The 21067-nt window shown below is 32.5% G+C and overlaps 1 protein-coding gene, 1 long non-coding RNA gene and 2 other non-coding genes across 4 annotated transcripts; 1 reads left to right on the top strand and 3 right to left on the bottom strand.

Moving 5' to 3' along the window:
• Positions 1-11355: 11355 nt before the first annotated feature.
• LOC119644600 (B9 domain-containing protein 1) lies at positions 11356-14656 on the top strand. The gene is made up of 4 exons (XM_038044206.1): positions 11356-11383; positions 12698-12980; positions 13037-13282; positions 14552-14656. The coding sequence occupies exons 2-4, from the start codon at positions 12713-12715 to the stop codon at positions 14635-14637; spliced, it is 600 nt and encodes a 199-aa protein (XP_037900134.1). The 5' UTR covers positions 11356-11383; positions 12698-12712; the 3' UTR covers positions 14638-14656.
• A 772-nt stretch (positions 14657-15428) lies between these two features.
• Positions 15429-20897, bottom strand: LOC119644639. Its single transcript, XR_005248548.1, has 5 exons — positions 20823-20897; positions 20491-20559; positions 16607-18655; positions 16317-16372; positions 15429-15632 (listed from the first exon to the last, which is right to left on the bottom strand). It is a non-coding gene; the product is annotated as an uncharacterized LOC119644639 (long non-coding RNA).
• On the bottom strand, positions 15712-15789 carry LOC119644856. Its single transcript, XR_005248582.1, has one exon. It is a non-coding gene; the product is annotated as a small nucleolar RNA U18 (small nucleolar RNA).
• Positions 16463-16535, bottom strand: LOC119644855. The gene has a single exon (XR_005248581.1). It is a non-coding gene; the product is annotated as a small nucleolar RNA U18 (small nucleolar RNA).
• Positions 20898-21067: the final 170 nt, after the last annotated feature.

Here is a 21067-nt window from a genome sequence, read left to right as displayed (position 1 = left end):
ATTATTAAGATTTTATTGTTGTTGTTTACCTATACGTACATACAATATGTGCTCTATTATAAATCTTCTATTTTATAAATGCTGGTCTTTTGCTGCATTTCTCATTTTCTCCAATTTAACTAACTATGTTTCTTTCACTCTCGATTCTCTCTTAAATACTTTACATAAAATTCCTCTCCAATCAGTTTTAAGCAAAAAACAAAAAAAAATTCACAAAAAAAAAAATCTTGTTGGAAAAAGAAACTTGTTCGTACATGCATGCATGTATACATAGATGTACATATTTCTTATACACTTTTTTCACCTCATAGAGAAAAATAATTTTCGTTTTTCTTTCTTATTTTTATTATTTTTTTTTTTCTTGTTTCGTTACTCTTGAATTTTTTTAATATTTTTCTTATTTTCACATATATTCAATTTTTTTTCGAAATTTTATGTTAATAAGTTTGATCATATTTTTAGTTAAATACAATATTCAATTATATTTTGTTTTTTTTTTTTTTTTTCTTTTGGTTTAACGGTAAAACAAAAACATTCATTTTATTCTAAACATAAACTCGTAACTGCACATCCGACTTTTTATTTTTAAACGCAAGACTAGTACTCGACTTCTCGAGAGCTAAATACGGTCTGACTGATTTTTGAGGTGCGCATTTGTATTTAATACTTCCAAGCGTTGAGTTACACATTCAAACAACACATTAGGGGGCGATTGATTAGTGCGCTCGAACTGTACGTTTTTTTTAACGAAAGTACCATAATTCCCATGCAGAGGATTACATTTTTGATAAATATTTTTATACCTATTAGTAATAAGGGAACGATATACATACATCAGATTTCCTCTACGTACAGTAGCCAAAATTATGCTTTAAAGAATCCATAAATTATATAAATTTTTTTTTATCGATCGAATATTCATAAATATTGAGATAACAAATTGAAACTCAACAGAAACATTCTTAGTTGATGGACAAAAAGCAGATGTCAGATGTTATCAACAAATGTTCGGAGATCTGCTCTGTTGCAGTCAGAAACACGCATTACATGCTCCATGTTGTCACGATCGTGATTCGATTTCAACCAATCTATTTGTTGTTGCAATGGTTACAATTGCAACGATTGAGTTAAAATGTTAAAACTCCTAGTTAATTGACAGACACCGCATTTGAGAAGGGAAGTGATCTGCCTGCAAGAAATTGGAGGTTAGATCTAGTGCAGGAAATTGCCACTCCCACATCTTTGGAAATATTTAAGATCTTGGAAATCAAAGTTTAATTATTTCTGAAATGCATTATTAAGTTAATCACTGTTATTGTTATATATAAAGGAATGGAATTTAGATAAATGAATTTATCTATTAATAAATGAATTTATCTGTTAATAAATGAGTACGTCAACGACGAAATGGACCAAAAATAGAAGCATAGATAACAAATAATAGTTTGAATATTGTTCAGTGTTGTTGAAAATTGCAAATTTAAGTTCGCTGACCCTCGCAAACCTCCCCGCCTAGTTCCAATATTTACGGTATTTTCTAAAATAATATCGGCTTAGTATCCTTTTTCAAGGTGTTGCAATAAAAATTGAGAAAAATTAGCACCCCACTGATATGCTCGAAGATAGCGGAAGGAACTAAATGAATGTGAAACTGTCCCCTTTAAAAAAGAAATGTATGAATATATATTCAGACTGGTTTCTTAGAACCATTGGCGGTTTGTCTAGTTCAACTAAGGACCTAAGGAGAAAGACAATCTTTATTGAAGGGGGCCTTACTACACTAAGGCACTGAAATAGAAAATGGATTTGGGACCTTTTCTCGTTTACTGGTTTGCATCGAGGCCTATCTAAATACCTCTTAGATAGTTCCTTACGAAACTGCGGAGTAACCACAGTTACCACGGACGTAAGAAGGCGTTCTTTCGACAGTCAGAAGGAAAGTGCATCTTCTTGCCAGGAGCAATCCTACTTTTGGGCAACCTGATCCCTGCATGACTTATCGCTTGTACAGAACTTACACTATGCTATGCAGCTTTGAGTGATCTCTTCCTGTACGCAAACGCACATGTCCCGGTAGGGGGCTTCCAAGATTTTCAACACATAGTACACATCCTACTGTGCCCCAGCCCCTCATTCGGATTGGGGACCTCCATAAAAGAGAACGAAAAGGGAGAAGAAAAATGCTTTCTTTTCTAATGAAAAGAGTGCCCTCTCCCGATACACGTCTTAGGCTTCGAAGAGAAAAACTCATCGCCAGAGTATAGATAGCAAACCTTAAACCCTTCTTTGCCACTGACTGTGTGACTCTCGAAATTGAGGGCCATGAAAGCAACAGTCAACGTGTATAGGGAGTACCGCGAAAGGGAGTGAGGGTTTCGGTATATCTATACTCACTCTTTCAGGGATCTCATAATTCCGCTACCCAATTAATAGGTAGACTATTGAGTTTACGGGTAAGTCAGGTAAATTTCAATACCGTTCTATGCTTTGAAACACTCGCCAAATGTTGGCCGATATAAAGCAACAATTTGTTTAATATGGGCAGTCTTTAGCCAATTGAAAGCGAGAAGTATGTTGAGAAACAAAAACTCGCGTCAACAACACGACAGCATATTCTTTCGCTTATGATGTTATCTTTATACGGGAGGATACATTTGTTGGTGAATTTGCGACGGTTTTTTTTTCTCTGGACGTAATCCGTAGAAAAAGTTTTTACATTCTATGGTATGATAGCCATTCCGAAAACCCATCCGCGAGAAATGTTAGTCGGAGATGCGTGATAACGAAGTTCAACACATTAGGTTTCACATTTTTTTTTCTTTTACACGACAATTGAAAACATTAAATGAATACTGGATTGCAAGGAGGCATATTTTTTTATTTATCTGCTTTAACACTGGCAACTTGTCGAAATCTATTATTCTGTACAACGTGCACTAATGCTACAAGAACTCCTGCATATTCTCCAAATTATTTATCGAAACTCAGGTCTCAATTCCATTAAAACTAACAACAATTGCCACAAGCCTCCCGGATAATCATCCACTAAATGCTTTGTTAAAAAGAAACAAAAAAAATCTAATAGACTTCCTAAGCCAATAAGAAATGAAAGAAAATGGACGAAGTAAAGATGTTATTGCAGCTATATTCGAGAGTATTTGAAGACTTTGATTCGTTGATTATGTGTCGTCTTCACGAAATAAATGGTTCTACGGACAAACACTTACAAATATATAAGATTCCGTTGAGTTTCGAAATGAAACCGCATCATATTCACTTGCAAAACGTGACATGTATGTTAGAACAGCTTTCTTGACTGGTTTTTCAATGCATTGGTAAAATTTCTTTTTCTCCCTCAAACAGCGTGTTTTAGTATATAATAGCGAAATATTGAAATCTTAAAAAAAAACTATATATATTATATGTACTTTAGCGAAATAGCTGTGGCGTGAAAACGTGAAAGTAGTAGTATTGCATTTGAAAATTGACAACATTTTCTTTCTCTTCTTCTTCTCATTCTACTTAGCAAATCAACAACCGAAAATTCGGTGAGATGTCTACAAAAGGCCATACAACATTTTCCAATACGATATATATGTAATACTACTCTTATGTGCAATCTTAAAAATAATCGTTAAAATACATACATGCACACTCCTGTTCACGTAGAAATACATTAAAGAAATTTTGCTAAAAATCAATTTATTTTAAAACTTTATTTGTTTTTGTTTTCATTTAATCAGATCATTTGATACGGATGAAATTTAAACAAACATTTATCGTTAAACGCTGCATGTCGTCTGCTATACATCACTGCAATGTTATTATTTCGTTCTGTTATTGTTTATGGATTTTTATGTTAAATTTATGTAAAACGGTGTCGTTGCTTGACAATAAATAAGTTTACAGTGTTGTCATATATTTTAAATGAAAAATCGTTAAAAAGAGCATAATTCAGATAACAATTTCTGAAATTTCTTCGAAAAAAAAGGGTAACAAGGAATTGATAAATATTAAACAAGAAGACTTAAGCCGAACATAACATCATCCTCTCTCTTAAGAGTATTTATATAGAGATTTGTGCTACTTCAACCAGAGAGTAGATATGTAAAATATTCCGATAGTAAATTTTAATGCAGATATATGCAAAGAAAAACATATAAGAAAATTAAATTCGGTCGGGACCGAAGCTTTTATACTTATCACCGTTACTCTAAAAGAGCCGTAAGAAGTAAAAGAAGAAGATTTTCATGCTCTATAGTAAGGCGTGGGCGCCGTTGATTTCGTCTATTTTCAAAATTAAAGTTCTTGTCATAAAGGGATGTGGACGTTGCAGGAGTGACCTTTAAAAAATCTAGGTCAACTCCAAATTCTTTTACAAATTTGTAGGCGGTATCTTCATTTCCACTAATAGGAGAATGTTTACCACAAACAGTGTAAAGTTGCGCCAACAGACAGATGGACGGACGAATAGCCAAGAATTTATATATAATTAATTTGGGGTTTGAAGTTTGTTTCTGCGCGTTATAAAGGTATTAAAATAATATTTAAATTTTAATACCCTATAATATTGAGTAGGCGTGATCAATTTTTTCCATTTTCGTACACAAATGCTAGAGCACCATCCATAAAATATACATTCAAATTTTTGGGCATTTATTTGCTATAGTTTATGAGTAATGAGCAAAAAATAACAATTTTTCATTCGCTTTGAAAAACAGAGGTTTTCTCAGTTTACGTGATGGTGTGGTGATTGTCCTTCGAACGATTTGGCTCATTTTCAGTACCAACTTCCATGCAAGAGCTTCCACTAATTCTACCGCATTTGAAATCGATAGCTTAATTTTTGGAACCCGAAGAATGTTTACAACCGACGTTTCTCATGCGTACAAACGGATATATTTAAATCGATTTAGAATTTGATGCAGATCAAGAAAATAAATACTTTGTGGGGTCTGTGAAGCTTACTTCTGGGCGTTGCAAACCTTTTTAACAAAATGCATATACGCCTATCCTCCGGTGACGGTCATCCGTTATTCAAGAGCAACGCAAAGCGTGGCATTTTTTATTCTATTTCTATTACTATCCGCTATTTTCAAACATATTGCGCTGGCATTACAAATTTATAATAATAATGATAAAATGTCGCTCACATAATTCCTCTTAGTTGCAATTCGTTGCAAAGTAATTTAGGATGTATACGGCAATCAGCTTTCTAAGATTTAGTTAGCAATTTACGCGAAAATCAAAATCACATTTATTTCCAATTAAATATTTTTATTAAGCGATAATGAGAAGCCCGTATATACACATATTAAATTATCATCATTAATTCAAATGAATTTTACCAGCCTACCAAAATATGAACTCTTACATATTTCTACTCACCCATCCGAAACGAAAATATATTCATTTTATTATTCTATTTGAAACCTTTAATAAGCTAGAGCTCATCTATTCGCCTTTGGCCACAATTTGTTAATATCCATCGCTATCTTAAATACGATAAGACAAACTAAAATCTGTACACTCGATATATCGTTTCATTGGTATTACACACAATAAACATATGTAAAATAATATTATTTATGATATTGTTACATAGATTGAAAGATAAGCCAACCAATTATCGTAAATGCAATATTTAGATGTTGACAGTGAATTACCCGATTCAAATTATCTGACTTCTTTATTACTCACTTAAGATGGAGACATAAGTTAAGACTTAAGAATCGAAGAGAGAGTCAATGTAAATCGCTTTCTCCGCTTACCGCCGCACATTGATCAAATCAACTATACTTTCTTCTGGTGGCATAGAAATCATCAAAAATGAATCCTTTTTTTTCCTTCGAAACTCGAGTTCCGTTAATATCGTCGCATAGTATATTCTTAATCAGCATCAGAATATCATGTTGGTTTAGTCGCGTATTTATTGAAATTCTTCAAATCCCCAAGAATTTTATATATGCAATGAAGAATTTTCTTAAATATAAACAGAATATTCAATCAATAAATTGCATTGAATTGATACAGAAACCCACATTCGATATTCATGAAGCAAGTCAAAACGAATATACTTTTATTTTACTTGTTGTCTGTGCAGTCATTCATAATACTCCTTCCGCGAAATTTGATTCCGGATACATATATACATATATATATATATATATATATATATAAATATATAAATAAATTTTCCACTTTCCTATAATATGCGATTTGAATTAGAAACAAAAAAAAAAGAAAAAAAAAAAAATGCATCCGTTTTTTCTATCCGTAACTAGATTCTTGGTAAAATGAATAATACAAAACAAATTTTTGTGATAACAAATCATCAATAATCATTTCTTAAAAGTTGCTAATATTATTATTGTTATTGTTATTGTAAATTATAAATGTTAAACTAATTTTGTTAAATCATTTGTACGAACAAATTGAATATGATTGTTTGACTTAATTAACTCTGATTGCGATTTAAATTATGTCTATTCGTTCATCGGCTCCCGGAACTGTCATCAAATGCAAGATTTCAAAGAGAAGAAGAAGAAATGAAAGCTTTAGATATTCTTTGCTTAGGCAGTAGTTTTATCACAAGTAATAATACTTTCTTCTTCCCGCTGATCCGGCCTACGAACACGATAGCAATTGCTAAGAATAATTTTAAAAATGAAAACTTCACAATGCTTTTCATGCCTATAAAGAACCTGGAAAATATTTATCGGAAAAATTCATCATTTTTCGGACTATAAGACGCACTTCAAATATATTTCATCGTTACTTTCAGATCAATATTTTTACTTATTTATTGTTAAAATAACTCGTACCAGCAATATTCAGTTCATCCTCAGTCTCGGTACTATCATTAATGACACCGCTTTCGCATTCCTTTCATCTGAACTATTGTTCAGATCACTCCTTTCGAAAAATGCGTCATCTTCAGTACCATCTATAGCATTATTTACTTATTCCAGATTTTTTTTAAATTTCACACATTAATCGCTGAAGGCTTTATGCATCCACTTACCCGACGCATCGGAAAATACGATCGCCCGACAAGCACGCCCAAGGTACAATTTGATACCCACTATATACGTATTGGTTTAAGAATTGATCTAAATATTTTCAAGACTAGAAGCTAGAGCGAGGCCCACAGGCTTTCTAAAATTTTTTAGTGAAAACACACATTAAGATTAATTAAAATAAATCAAGTAATTAAATATTATCGGATAATTTTAATGCAATTTTAAAATAGAAACAACGTTTAACAACATTATGATCATGCACCACTTATTGTTAAATACCCTACACGATCGCGATCGATGCAAATCTTTATCTATATACAAATTAGAATATTTTAAGCTATATCTTGTTTCCATGTTAAGATCTATTTTTCATAAAAATTCTTCTATGGATCTGTGCAGGGCAAACTAATCTGAATTTATTAATACGTCAAACAATTATTTTGCATCAATTTTAAACATTAAACACTGAGAATTAGTACTTATTACTTGTAATTTATTTTTTGCAAAAACGTCAAATGTGTGTTCAAATAATTGCTCGACTACGTTCAGCCTTTTCATATTAATATTTTAGATGAATATACTATTTTTCATACATTTCTACCAAGAATTATTAAAAAAAGAAATTGTTTCCATATAACGATTCCTCCAGAATAAGTCACTACATGCGCGAATCAGTCGTAAGAATAATTCCGTTTCCTTCATTTTCAGCATGAAACCAAACGTCAAAATATCTCGAAAGTTAGGACGCGTAAAAAGATGGACAGCCGCGATTAAATCAACGATCAAACGATTCTGAATAAAAGATGAATGGTCTACGTAAAATTCTTTTGAACATTTCATGCATCCACAAAAACTTAATATACCACAACTTAGAGAGAATATAGAATGTAGAATGTGTATAAAAGCAAGCGGAAATAATTTTATTAAGTTAAATAATATTTATTTCGAATATTTCTAGTTAGCTTTGTATAATTTTTGCATTGTAATTAGAAGGACATACTTTCATATATTTTTTATATAAATAGGTATAAAAGTCTGATAAGAACATTTTTATTAATTTCAATTTTCAAAATAGCTGTTGCTGCTGGTTGTCTATCTCCTCTGTGTGTTTCTTTCTCTCATTAAACATTTATTATTTTTGTCGCAAGCTATACTTTTGCGGTTGCAAGCTATATTTTTTTGTTATAAGCTATACAAAGTAGCAGAGAAGTAGCAACGTTACGTTAGCCATTTCACTGTTTGCTCTTTCATTCTCATTATTTGTAAGGGAAAATATTTTGCTAAAGATTTCTTGATATGACGTCACATAATTTCAAATATTTATGAAAGCATTTTATATTAAATGTTTTTATTAAAATGTTTTATATTAAATGTGTGTGTGTGTGTGTGTGTGTGTGTGTGTGTGTGTGCTTCAACAAACTTTAATAGAAATTTGTAAAAAAATGAATGTTTCATTTAAAAAAAAAAGTTCTATAGAGAATAAAAAGTTCTAGTAAGAATAATAACTAACTAGCCAACTAATTCGTGTCTTTATTAAATGAAATATATTGGCACACACATACACTTTAATATATTGTATGCAATCTTTAACGGCTCCCATGGGATAATGCACAAGCATGACTGCTTCCCCAGATAATATGTATAAATAAATGAATAAATGCACTCGTCCCTGTTTAATATGATTTATTCGTACTGCGCTCTATCGGAATTATACTTTGCAAGTGCAGTTTTAAGGGAAAGACGTCTGTGTATACATGAAGACATTAAAGACTGATCCTTACTTCTAACTTATGTTAGTTGAGTTTTTGATTATTTTTCCGATTAAAGTGATCTAAATTGGCATCCGGGTGTAGTGGTAGAATCTTGCGCTAAACAAAAAGTCTACATCGAGACTCACTGCGCTCATTGCTTGTGATACACTAATCGTCCGTTACCTCTATCATTTTCTCAATAATCAGTTTCCTAACATTAGCTTATATTTTTTTATTCATTTGGTCAAAACGTCAGAAGGAAGCTTCAGAGTCAATATCAAATCCCAAAATGATATAAGCACATACGTCCGTCCGTGTGTCCGTCTATGTGTAGTTTATTGTAAACATTCTCCTCGCCGCTAAAAGGAAGTTACTTTAAATTTAGCAGAAGCATTCTTAGTTCTTACACGCAGGTTAGAGTGGAAAATAGGTCTAATCGTTCAGAAGACACGCCCATACCACCACGCAAACTGAGAATAACTTTCTTTCTGAAAGGAAATTACAAAATGGTTCTTTATTCATCACTCATACTCTATAGCAGATAAATGCAGAAAAATTTGAACGCTTATTCTATGGGTGATGCTGTAACATTTTTGTATAAAAATGCAAAAAAAATTGATCACGCCTACCCAATATTATAGTGTATCAAAATTTAATTATTTTTTCAATACCTTTATAACGCGTAGAAACAAACAGGCTTCAAAAGCCCCATAATGAATACAAATTCTTGCCCAACTTCAAATCTGGAATGCACTTAAACATGTCTGTTTGTTCGTCTGTCCATCGATATGTTTGCGCAACTTTGACGCATTTGTGGCAAACATTCTCGCATTAGCGAAAATGAAAGTGTCGCGTACAAATTTTCAAAAGAATTTTAAGAATTTTAAGGACACACCTACGCGACAAAATCTTATTTTGAAACTGGAAAAAACCAGCCACGCCCTCTCGATATTATAGAGCATGAAAATTTAGTCCTCTTGTTTTTCTTTTTGCCCTTTTTAGGATAACGGTGACGATTATAATAAATGATTCGGTACGATTGGATATAATTTTCTTACGTCTTACAGTTCGTACTGGTGCCAGTATATTTTAAAAAGTTCGCCCTTGACTTTCGTAAATATAGCGCTTATACGCTGTAATTCTTATATTGTAGGGAAATTTCAGACAGATCGTCTAAAGTTAAATCTGCTTTAGTCATAAATGCTAAATGCAAAGTTCGCAAGTTTCCGAAAAAATTTCTAGAATATTTTGATTTAATTTTCCGTCAAAAGTAAAACTTACCTCTCCAATACTCCAACAACAAGGATGGACCAGATGATGTTTTAACGCCTACTAGATCTGCTAAATTGAAATCGCGCTTAAGGGAATCGCAGGGTGAGTGAAACTTAATAATCTTAAATAGATAAATGAGAAATCTACACTTAAGTTCCTCTCCCAAAGAGTATCCTTATAAAATTGGAACATAAAAGGACATATGACCCCTAAGCCGGTCATTACACGTAAAAGCGTACGATCTTATGGATAGCTGATTCTAGTTTAGCAAGACGTCTGACAACCACTTTACAATGCAGTAGTAGTAGTAATAGTATATCACACTAAGAGAGCTTAAGTTTAAGTTTAATGTTGATTGCTAGGTAAACACATTTTGATTGTGGAATTTTCACAAAGCTGAACAAACTTTGGTATTATTATGGCGGCTGAGGTTAATTTGTTATCTAATACCAGTTCTAAGACATCGCATAGGCTCCACAAATTCAATATATGTATCACGTAACATTAATTAAAGCTAACGTCATTATACCTTGGGTTGTTGAAAAGAATAGCTTTTGATTTAACCCCCGTTTACAGAGATAAATCATTGTATGAATAATTATAGGATAGTGGAGGGCATTTAATGGTAAGCCGTGACTTACTATAGTGCTTTTACTTGTTTAATTGTGAAAACTTTATCCATCTTCCTATAGAAAATTTTCAATGAAATTTATTGCAGCATCTGACGAACGTAATACTTGAAATTCTTCAAAATGAAATAAACGATAACATGAAAACAAATTATATTTCCCACCCGCTGTTTGATTTTTTGTTGGTGTTATACACACGATAGCACGTGCGCACCTGAAAATACAAAATTGTACATGACATTACGTAAAGAAACGTTGAAGGAATTCCTGCCAATACAAAAAATGAAAGTGAATGAAAATGCAATCAAAGGGCTGTTAATTCACAGCGCTACTACTATTGTTCGTAATACCAAGCGTCCTTGAGATATGTACCGCCTTTTATTATAAAAAATTTTTTATGCGCTCTTATATCTGATGCTATCTTCTTTTTAAAACATTTTTTTGAGAAAATTTTTTCTTGTCTTCTCTTGTTGTTTACTTCTCTCTCTCTAGTTATATCCAATACAGGGGTGTATTAGATTGTCAAGATTTGCCATAGCAAATAAGGAAGAAAATTATATTCGCCTGTAACTGTTACCTTAAAAGTGTTATCAAAACATCGAAAAAACTAACTACTCTTACTTTATAATATCGTGTGGGCGTGGCCGATTTTTTCCATTTTTGTATTAAAAAAGAAAGGAACATTTTTATCGTGTATATATTGAATTACGTGAGTAGAGAGCAAAAAACACAACCAGCAAAGGTGCTTTCGGTTTATGTCGCATTGTAGGTGTGGCGTTTGACGAATTTTGCATCGTTTTAAGTGACCACAGATACTCTACAGTTGGGCAGATGGACAAATGGGTACACGAACAGGAGGACATAGGGGCCCTCTTCCCATACTTAGTTTCCATAAAAATCCAAATTTGATGCAGTAGATTTACATGTCTAACCAAAATTCTGAACCAATTTTCATGGTAAGAAACATCGTTTTCATATAAAGAATTAGTTTTTGCAACTATATGAAAAGAGAGTTCAAAAAATATCTCGATCCAGATTGGACACAAAAATACCCCAAAATGAGCCCATTAACATAGTAAGAAACGATTCAATTTCAAGCCCTACCTTATGTTGCATAGAAACGCATAAACTTAATATATCCTTGCCACATGTGATGTAACAATATTACCTGAGTATAAGTGCTTGTGGATATTAATATTGGATCCATCAACCGACAAAATACTGAAAGTGCTCTTAAAAAATCGAACTTTTAATGTTCCATTCCTTATTAAAAACAATTTATCGACAATCTCCTTTTAGAATAAGCATATTCTCAATAAACTGTCCCTCGATTTGGGGAAATCTGATATTCCCCAGCAGCCATGGACATCATTGCAGGATTAAGAGTATAAAGGTTTTTTTTTTTTTGAATTTACTTCATTTTCAAAGGACTTACTGTCTTACACTCACTTAAGTTCGTTTTGAAAGGAATGGACCAAGCCACACTTATTTCGTCTCTTATCACAGTAGGCCAGAAATAGGAATTAAACGCTCGATCAATCGAGTCGATCTGGTCCTGTTCGTTTGTTAATTTGTCTGCCAGCCATTGTTGCAATGCGATCAAAATATATGCAATCAGTATTCTGGACTTGTCCTTAGTTAAAAAAGGAGATGCCGATCCGCCCATGTGACACGTGTCCGTTCATCAAAATATCTTACATATTTTAATGTATTAGTTTAAGGTAGTTGATATTAATCTAGCACACGTTATATTTGCCTGACCTTCTAACATACATAGCCCATATAAGCGGATATTTTGAGGTTAATTGAGCTTAATGTTTTTAAGGTCGTCCTATTTTTTTCTTTCTTTTTTTTTGATTTCGAAAAGTATTTAACAAAAGTTATGAGTAAGAAATAGAGTGTCAGAAAATTCGATAATAACTGCATACATTTCTCTCGCCTCTGGTTTATGTTCGCTTATGGCAAATTCGTTGCTATGGCTACGATTATTTATTATTATTTAAACTTGCAATACGTAAAATAGCACCGGTAGAAGAATATGAAATCATCATCGGGTACTGCAGCAGCCAGTTTTTTCAATTTGTATGTAACCGGTCAAATTGAATCAGCAACCTTTCCTTTGGGTCCTGAAACGTCTGAAATATTTTGCCGTTACGAAGCGATAGCTGGTAAGGACTGGGAATTGATGAGTGGTATTAGAAATGGTATAACACAATCGGCTTCCAATCGGAAAAGTAGTTTCAATGAACCAATAGCAATTAATATGCCTATAGAGTTAACCTATCAAAGTACAAATCCCTTTGGTTGTAAGTAAGAAATTTAAAAATTAAATCGCACAGTGACTCATTCATTAATCATTCAGGGCCACAAATTTTAATATCCATTTATGGTACAACATTTTGGGGCATTGATGTATCTTTGGGCTATTCTCGCGTCCATGTGCCCGTTTTTGGTAATGGTAATTGTAAGAGTATCAGTCAAATGTTAAAAGCTCCAATTCTAAGGCCCCGTTGCACTAACATGATGTCGGATTTTATCAGATGGCTAACAGGGCGAAATCCTGAATTAAAAGATCCTAAAATTCTATTGGACAACATGAAAACAAGAGGTAATTCATTACGAACCTTACAAAACTCTATCCGGCATAAGATTTTAAGTCAAAGCCAATGGTTATTATATATATATATATATATATATCTTGCAAAAATAAAGGAAAAAGACCGCGACAGGATATTTAGATATTAAAATATGTATCGAATTAATTTTAGTCATAAATCTATCATAACCGTTCGATTACATAAGCTCAAGATACTCTTTCGGCGACTGTTAAATATACTGATTATGAAGAATTTTATGCATCCACAAGATAAAACAGCTCCCCGAGAACTTACTAAAGAAGTGAAAGTTAACATTTGGATTCAGGCAATCAAGTGGCAAATCTTCTGCTTACCTAATGATGCATGCGTACACGCAGCAAGAGCTCTTGCTTGATACTTATACACAGACGGTACCACATCACAGCATGGCAACCGTCATATTTAACTTTGAATTAACATACATAGTTTAGTCTAGTAGTCTTCTACTCTTCAAACGCTGTTATTGAACATCCATAGCAGCTTTTTTTCAAAAATTGACAACAATGGATACCAGATACGTACTTTTTTGCAAAATAATTTTAAAAGCAGCGCTAAACCAACTGCATGTCAAATTCAAAAATGTCTAAATGGTGCACGTGGTACAAAATACCCTACAATAGAAAAGTATAATCCATTGCAGCGAATCACCCAAAATTTTTCGCATTGAAATTTAAGAACATTACTATATCTATATATATATATCTTTTGCGATCTTAGGCGTCAGGGACCCGGGAAGAAACGAGTATGAGTTGACCTTTTATTAGTGATATTGTTATTCGGTTGCCATTGGTTGAAGCAGTAAGCCATTAAAAAAAAAAAAAAAAAAAAAAGACTATCCCTTAACTGCGATCAAATGCTTAATGACACATTGACACATTGTAAAATTCACACTATTTTGGCTTGCTTGCTATTTGTGAAATCTGGATATCTATAAAGACTTGGAAATTCGAATTAAGCAAAAATCCCCCATTTATCTTGGAAATGTATTAGATATCGGTTTAAAAATTTGCAAACATACACTTGTTGAAATTTAAAATCTAAAAACTAAGCAGGTAAACCACTGCAACAGCCTAAAAGACGAAAAATAAATGGTTTGCTGGCAATTTTTTTCGGATATAAGGACAGGTAATAGAATAGGTTACTCTAAGCATTACTACCTTGAAGTAATAGTAGTAAAAAAAAAAAAAAAATCAATTATTTTGGGAAAATTTCATAAAAACCTTTTTCTGTTTGTTCTATAGGTTTATCAACGGAATCGTATGGCGAAGTGCAATTACAATTGAATGTCATGTCAAGAGGCATTGCGCGTTTGGGTTTAGAATTTTAAACCTTAGATGGATTTAGATTTAGATTTAAATGAAAGCATAAATAAAAAAACATTGTTTTGAATGCTAAATTATTTTTATATTTTATTAAATTTCCTTTTTAATCAAAACAAGAAGATATGTGTTTAATAAAAATTGATTTGCTACGGCATGTAGCATGTCTTCTCAAGTTCAGCTTCTTTACATACCTAAAAACGAAGAGAAATGCGAGAAGAGAAAAAACACACACAAGTTATAAGTATAAAAAGTAAAAACAATAAATCATATTTATATATAATTCTTAAATAAATAATCAGTTAGCTTAAGATGGTCATCAATAAGTAATAGTTGGAACGACTTATGTCGGGAAAAGAAGACTTAAAGAATAAAATATATCATCATATAATTCTATAATTAGTATATAATTATAATTAAAGAAATTTTTTTTCGGCTCACCTGAAGTTTTTTTCTTTGTTTTTTTATTTTTTTGGTTTTTTGGTCAAAAGTCGAAAAATCGATTCGAGAATTTTTGGAAGAGTTTACGCAAATTTACAAAACAAATTCATTATTGAATGAAAAACAAAGCATCAGCCAAGAGAGTTTGTTTAATTTAATAGCTCTCATTAAATATTTATATTTGACTTTATCACTTAATTATTGTATAAATTTTTCAATTAATCAATCGAAATAATTTTTCAATTAATGTCTTATCTTCAAAGAACGATAAGAACAATTTTATTTGCTTTCTTCAAATTTTCATTTTATTTATTATTATTATCATTATTATTAAGTCTTTATTTTTCATTCATTTCTTTTTTGTTTTTTTTTTTTTTCTTTTTCAAAATTTTCGCAAAACTTTAACTACAAAGTAATAAAGAAAATGAATAAGAGTTTCTTAATGCCAATTAAGATTAAGAAATCAATTAATTAATTTATGCAGTTTGAGTAAACTCTTTTCAAAATCCAATAGCGTTTTAAAAACGCTTAATACGCTCGTGTCATTTTGCCCAACTCCTCCCTGAAACAATAAAAGAGAGAAAGAAAATTTATTTTTTTAGTTCTTATTATTAAATAATCTTTACATATATACTTTAATTAAATATCAGTAAATTGAAAGCGATAATTATAAAATCAAATAAAATCATAAACACGGACCAAAATAATTTCATCATATGAGAGAGAGAGTTAAGAAGAAGACTCTTTCATGATATCCATCTCGCACGCGTGAACACCAATGCCTTAAACTTTGCAAAATGTCTTACTTAAAGGCGTAAGGAGGGAAGGAGTTGGTTGTTGCCAGTTCGTTTTCTAATCATTATCGATGGACCCTCCGCCTTGACAATCAAATCACTAGGCACCATATTTGAGATCAAAATTTCACTCAGAACGCAAGAGTTATTTATTATCAAAGAACAAGAGCTAAAAAAACAACTATGCCCGTCAAGCTTTCTTCCATAAAAAAAAATAAACCATAATATCGTAGCGCCCACAATTCAAAATGCTATTCTGCTCGCAGAGGTACCAGACTAAGCCGCCGGCTTACGACTACATCTTACCTATGAGGAATTATTTTCTCTGTCTGTTTTAAAGAGCTATTAAACTCAAACTCAGCTTTCCCTCCCCCCCTTCCCCGCCTGGTGGTGCACGTTCGCAGATGGATATAAGAACTGAAATAATAAGTTGAAATTAAATTCTATCTCACCTTTCCTCCCTCATCGAATTCAGCTTGTTTTTAATTCAGAATAATTGCAAGTCGACCTGGAAAAGTAGAATTGTAATACACGTATTAAAAGCGGTTGGGGGAAAAATTTAGATACTTGTATTAATTATATATTCACATTCAAAGAACATTATCAGTATTTGGAAGAATTAAAATCATATAAAGTCATAAACACGGACCAAAATTAAATGTCATCATGAAACCAAAAAAAAAAATTTTCTTTTTTTTTTAATGTTTAAAAAAGTATGGAAAAAAAAGCAAATTAATTATACCTGATTGATTGAGTCCCATCAAAAAGGAAGTATTGAAAAGAGAATGGAACTGAAATGTAAAGGGAAAGAAAATAGAAATAATTAATAAAATATTTATTGAGCTATACACAGAATTTTCGACAAGAAAGATTATATAACAAGTTACCTCCATATTCCCAAATGAATGACATTTGCATAGAGTGTCCTACCTTAAACAAAAACATTACTCCTCCGCCGCCTCTTTCGCTTTTTTTATGATTTTCTAATTCTTCTAATAACAAAAGTGTAAAAACTCACGATTAATTGCCCTATAACAACGCCAGTTCACTGGTAAAAAGAGTTATTTGTACAACGACTTGGAGAAAGTGTTCAAATCCGATTTATTCTCAACAAATATTAGACCCAAAACATGAGAGTGTACCAAGTCAAATCAAAATATTTTAAAAGTTGCGGCGTATAAGTTGAACAAAAGAAAGCAAGACGTACGGACAGAGAGACAGACAAGTTTAGATCGACTCGCAATATGCTTCTGAATTGATCCGCCTAAGAAAAGATGCGTCTACGTCCAGTCCTACTGGGTGTTGTAGGCATCCGCGCAAACTTAACATGTCCTGTACCACCAACTGCGCTATAGGGTATAGTAAAATAAGACAAATCAATTTACTCAATTAATAAACGTATTGAAAATCACTGTTGCAGTAGCACGGTAGGTAGTAATACGTTTCGTTAACCCTTGAGAATTTTTGTGCACTGGTTTATTAAATCATCGCCGTAATAAATCAGCTGAAGGATGAATCGATCAATTTATCGGATCATTCCCCATTAGGTCAATGTACGTTCTCCTACATATCTCTAAGCTGAAAAAAATGGAACTACTAATGTGGCACTTGAACGATTTCTTTTGCGAACGTTTACTGTTGCTTTTCTAGCCCTCACTTGCGAGAGTCGCACACTCAACGTCAAAGGAGGGTTTAAGGTTTGCTTTTTATAACCTGGCGGCGAGTTTTTTTTTTGGAAGCCGAAGAGATGCATCGCAAGAAGGCACTCTTTTCATTAGAAAAAGACAGTATTTTTCTTCTGCCTTTTGTTTCTCTTTTGTGGAGGTCATCAAACCGCATGAGAGCCAGCGATATTTAAACGAGCTGGGGTATAGTTGGTGGTGTGCTGTGTGACGACAACCTTGGAGGCATTGTTTCCTCGAGAAAGAATAGTGCTTGGTTTGCCAACCGAGACATGTGGGGGATTTGAAGGCAAGAGGGTCTGCGACTGCGTACGGGGTAAGAGGTCAACCAAAGCTGTATACTACGGTGTAAGTTATGTACGAGTGATAAGCTATGAAATTTAGTGGGCTCAGGTTGCCCAAAAGTAGGATTGCTCCTGGCAGGAAAATGCACTACCTATCTGACTGCTGGGAGAATGCCTTCTTACCTGGCTGCTTGGATACGGCCCTTCGGGGACTATCGTGGTGGATGTGCTTACTCCGAAATTTCGCGGCGAACTAACTAGGAGGTGTTTGGATAGGCCTCGACGGAAACCAGTGAGCGAGCCCACGTCAATTTTCTAATTCGGTACCTCTGGGTAGTAAGGCCCCCTTCAATGGGGATTGTCTTACTCCCTTAGGGGTCCCCAATTGAAATATGCTAATTGTCAATACGTGCAGGCAACCCCTCTGACTTAGGTTTCAAGCTAGGTCCGGACATTAAACCCCGATAAGGAATCTATTACTGCAGTTCTCTACCGACCTACATCAATTGAACAAACTGAACGATGTATTGTTGCAAAAAAGATCAACAATAGCGGCAAACAGAGACAAAGTTATGCTTGACCATAGTTTTTAAATTTTAACTTTTACGCTTTGAAAGAAAAAAAAAGAAAGAAAGAAAGAGAAAAAAACTAACATTGTCTGCTTAACAATTTTAATAGTTTTTCGTTTAGATTTCGATTACGTGAAGAGATCGTAATAGCAATCACTAAATATAGATGAGGATAGCCTTTCTCACATAAAACGTAGGAGTTTATGAACATTTACTAACCTTTCAACGGAAATTATTTAGCCATAAAAGGGAAAACCTGAAATTTAATAAATAAAAAAAAAAGAAGAAGAAGAAGAGTAATATTGCATTAATTTCATATAAGTTTTGAGGTTATAGCACACATGAGAGTAAGAGAAAAGAAAAAAAATCAGAATTTAAGTACAGCCTAAAGTCTATAGTCATGATCGTTTACTCATTCGGTAACATTTTCTCATCATTTGGAAAGTGGAAATGGAACTATGCTAATTTTGTCATTCATTGCATTTCGAAAACCCTGAAAAATGGGATAAAAAAAAGCTTTATAATGATGAAGCATAGACAGACTCTCTTTTTACGAACATAATATTTGGAATTTACTTATTCTTCTCAGTTTTATTCATCAAAAAAATCTTCAAATTCCGACAATTTGTGATATAATAACTAACGATCCGATCCGATCCTCTAGACCAACAATTTAGAGATAATCGTTAATAAAAAACAAATCGAGTTTCTCTATAAATGAAAATTTCGGCTCTTTTAGACAGTGAAAAATTGGAAATTTGAAGATAAATACATGAAATTGTTCGTTCATTGAAAAAAAAAAGTCGAAAAAAATTACAACAATAATCCGTAAAACCTCTAACGAGCATATAATATCTACGGAGCTTATTGCGTACAGATGAAGAAATTCGCTGCTTGAGTGTGACTTATGAAAAGCAATCATGAAACTTGTAAAGGAAATACAATTCTGGAACCTAACAGTGACTGTGAGCCTTATACCTATTGCTAGCTAACGCTAAGAGAGTAGACACAAACTTCACATAAATAAGGTTTTTACACCCTACACGTCGTACAGTGTTTTTATCAAGTTACTGCGGACGTATGTAACACGCAGAAGGGCTTAAAATAGATTCACCTTTTAATATACTGATCGGTTCAGAATCATAATCTGAATTAATCTAATCCTGTCTGTCTGTCTGTCTGATTTACATGTAAATTTTTGTTCAAGCTACAGCTCGTAGTTTTTGAAAAATTTAGTACAGTGACGTGGTTTGAGACCCAAGGCCGAACACTATTGAAAATGGTTCGGGTCGATCCGCCTTTTTCGTCCACTAGTGCCCTATTCTGAAAAGTCATTATATGGAAAAAAATTGCAATTTTCAACGTTTCTCGTCATTCTAAATTGGTATGAAAAGTTTAAATCGGCTGGGACAATTATTGAACCCCCTTTCATAGAACGAAAACTGAAGTCCGTAGGAAAGAAAGTTATAATTTTCAATGCTACCTGATGAAAATCAAATCATAATTGCAATTTAACATAAAAAAATTAACTGTACCCAATTTGGACCATCTCGTCTTTTTTGTTGGATACTACCTTAACAAGGATTTTCACGAAAATTGATCCTTTGTAGAGCAGAAAGATTTATGTTTTAATATGTGGTGATGAAAACTGACCCATATTTAGTCGAAAATTCTACAAAATTTGGACCATCTTCGCCTATTTTTGGCTCCTAGCCTTTGTAACGATTAAACTTGTACTACATTAGCTTGCGTTTTGGACCTGCCTCCCCATAAATACGCATTTGAAATATATGTCTCTATATAGAAACAAATAATAAAAATAAGAACTTTGTTAGAGAATGTGATGTATAATGTTTGATGGCCAGTGTTGCCCGACTATAATGTTCTTATTTATTTCAATTAACTAATTTAAACTTTTTAATAATGTTGTCGGAGAGTGCATGCATGCATCATCTATAGTTTTTCTCTCAAATACAAACTTTAAAGAATGACAAGATTAGCATATAGCGACGGTGCATATATATATATATATATAAGAAGTAATTTATTCAGCAATTAATTAAGATAAATATTGAAGAAACAATTACTTACCTAAATGAGATGAGCAAAAAGTAATGCCTGCATGTAAAGACGGCAGCATTCGAAGTATTTTTATAAAATCTACAAAGAAAAACAATAAGAAGTCAACCATTTACTAACTAATGAGTTTTATTCAGTATGTAAAAGCAAATCGAGAAATAATTCTTGAAATATTGAAAAAAAAAAAATAATAATAATAATAATAAGTTCAGTTTATTGAAATAACAGCCGATGTACATTTAATCATTACATTATCGTACGGTAACTATTGTCATCACATTGAAAAGAAAACGTTTAAAACCTATAATTTGGCTAAGATATGAAGAGAATTCATTTGCACTTACTTTTTTCTCTTTTTTTTTTTGGTTTTTTTTTTTAATACATATCACAGTCCACAGCCTTGCATAGTTTAAATCCCTGTAAAGACGGCATAAAATAATAATAATAAAATAGAAAATTTGAAGAAGTATATTTTTATAAATTGAGTATATGTATATGAATCCTCATTCCATTTACACATTTCAACATAAACACAAAATATGTAGGTAAGGTATTGCATTCAGAAATTAGATCCGTTTGCTTATAATCA

This window comes from Glossina fuscipes, unplaced genomic scaffold (genome assembly GCF_014805625.2).
Source record: "Glossina fuscipes isolate IAEA_lab_2018 unplaced genomic scaffold, Yale_Gfus_2 0, whole genome shotgun sequence".
NCBI lineage: Eukaryota > Metazoa > Arthropoda > Insecta > Diptera > Glossinidae > Glossina > Glossina fuscipes.
This window is presented reverse-complemented; position numbering and strand designations above follow the sequence as displayed.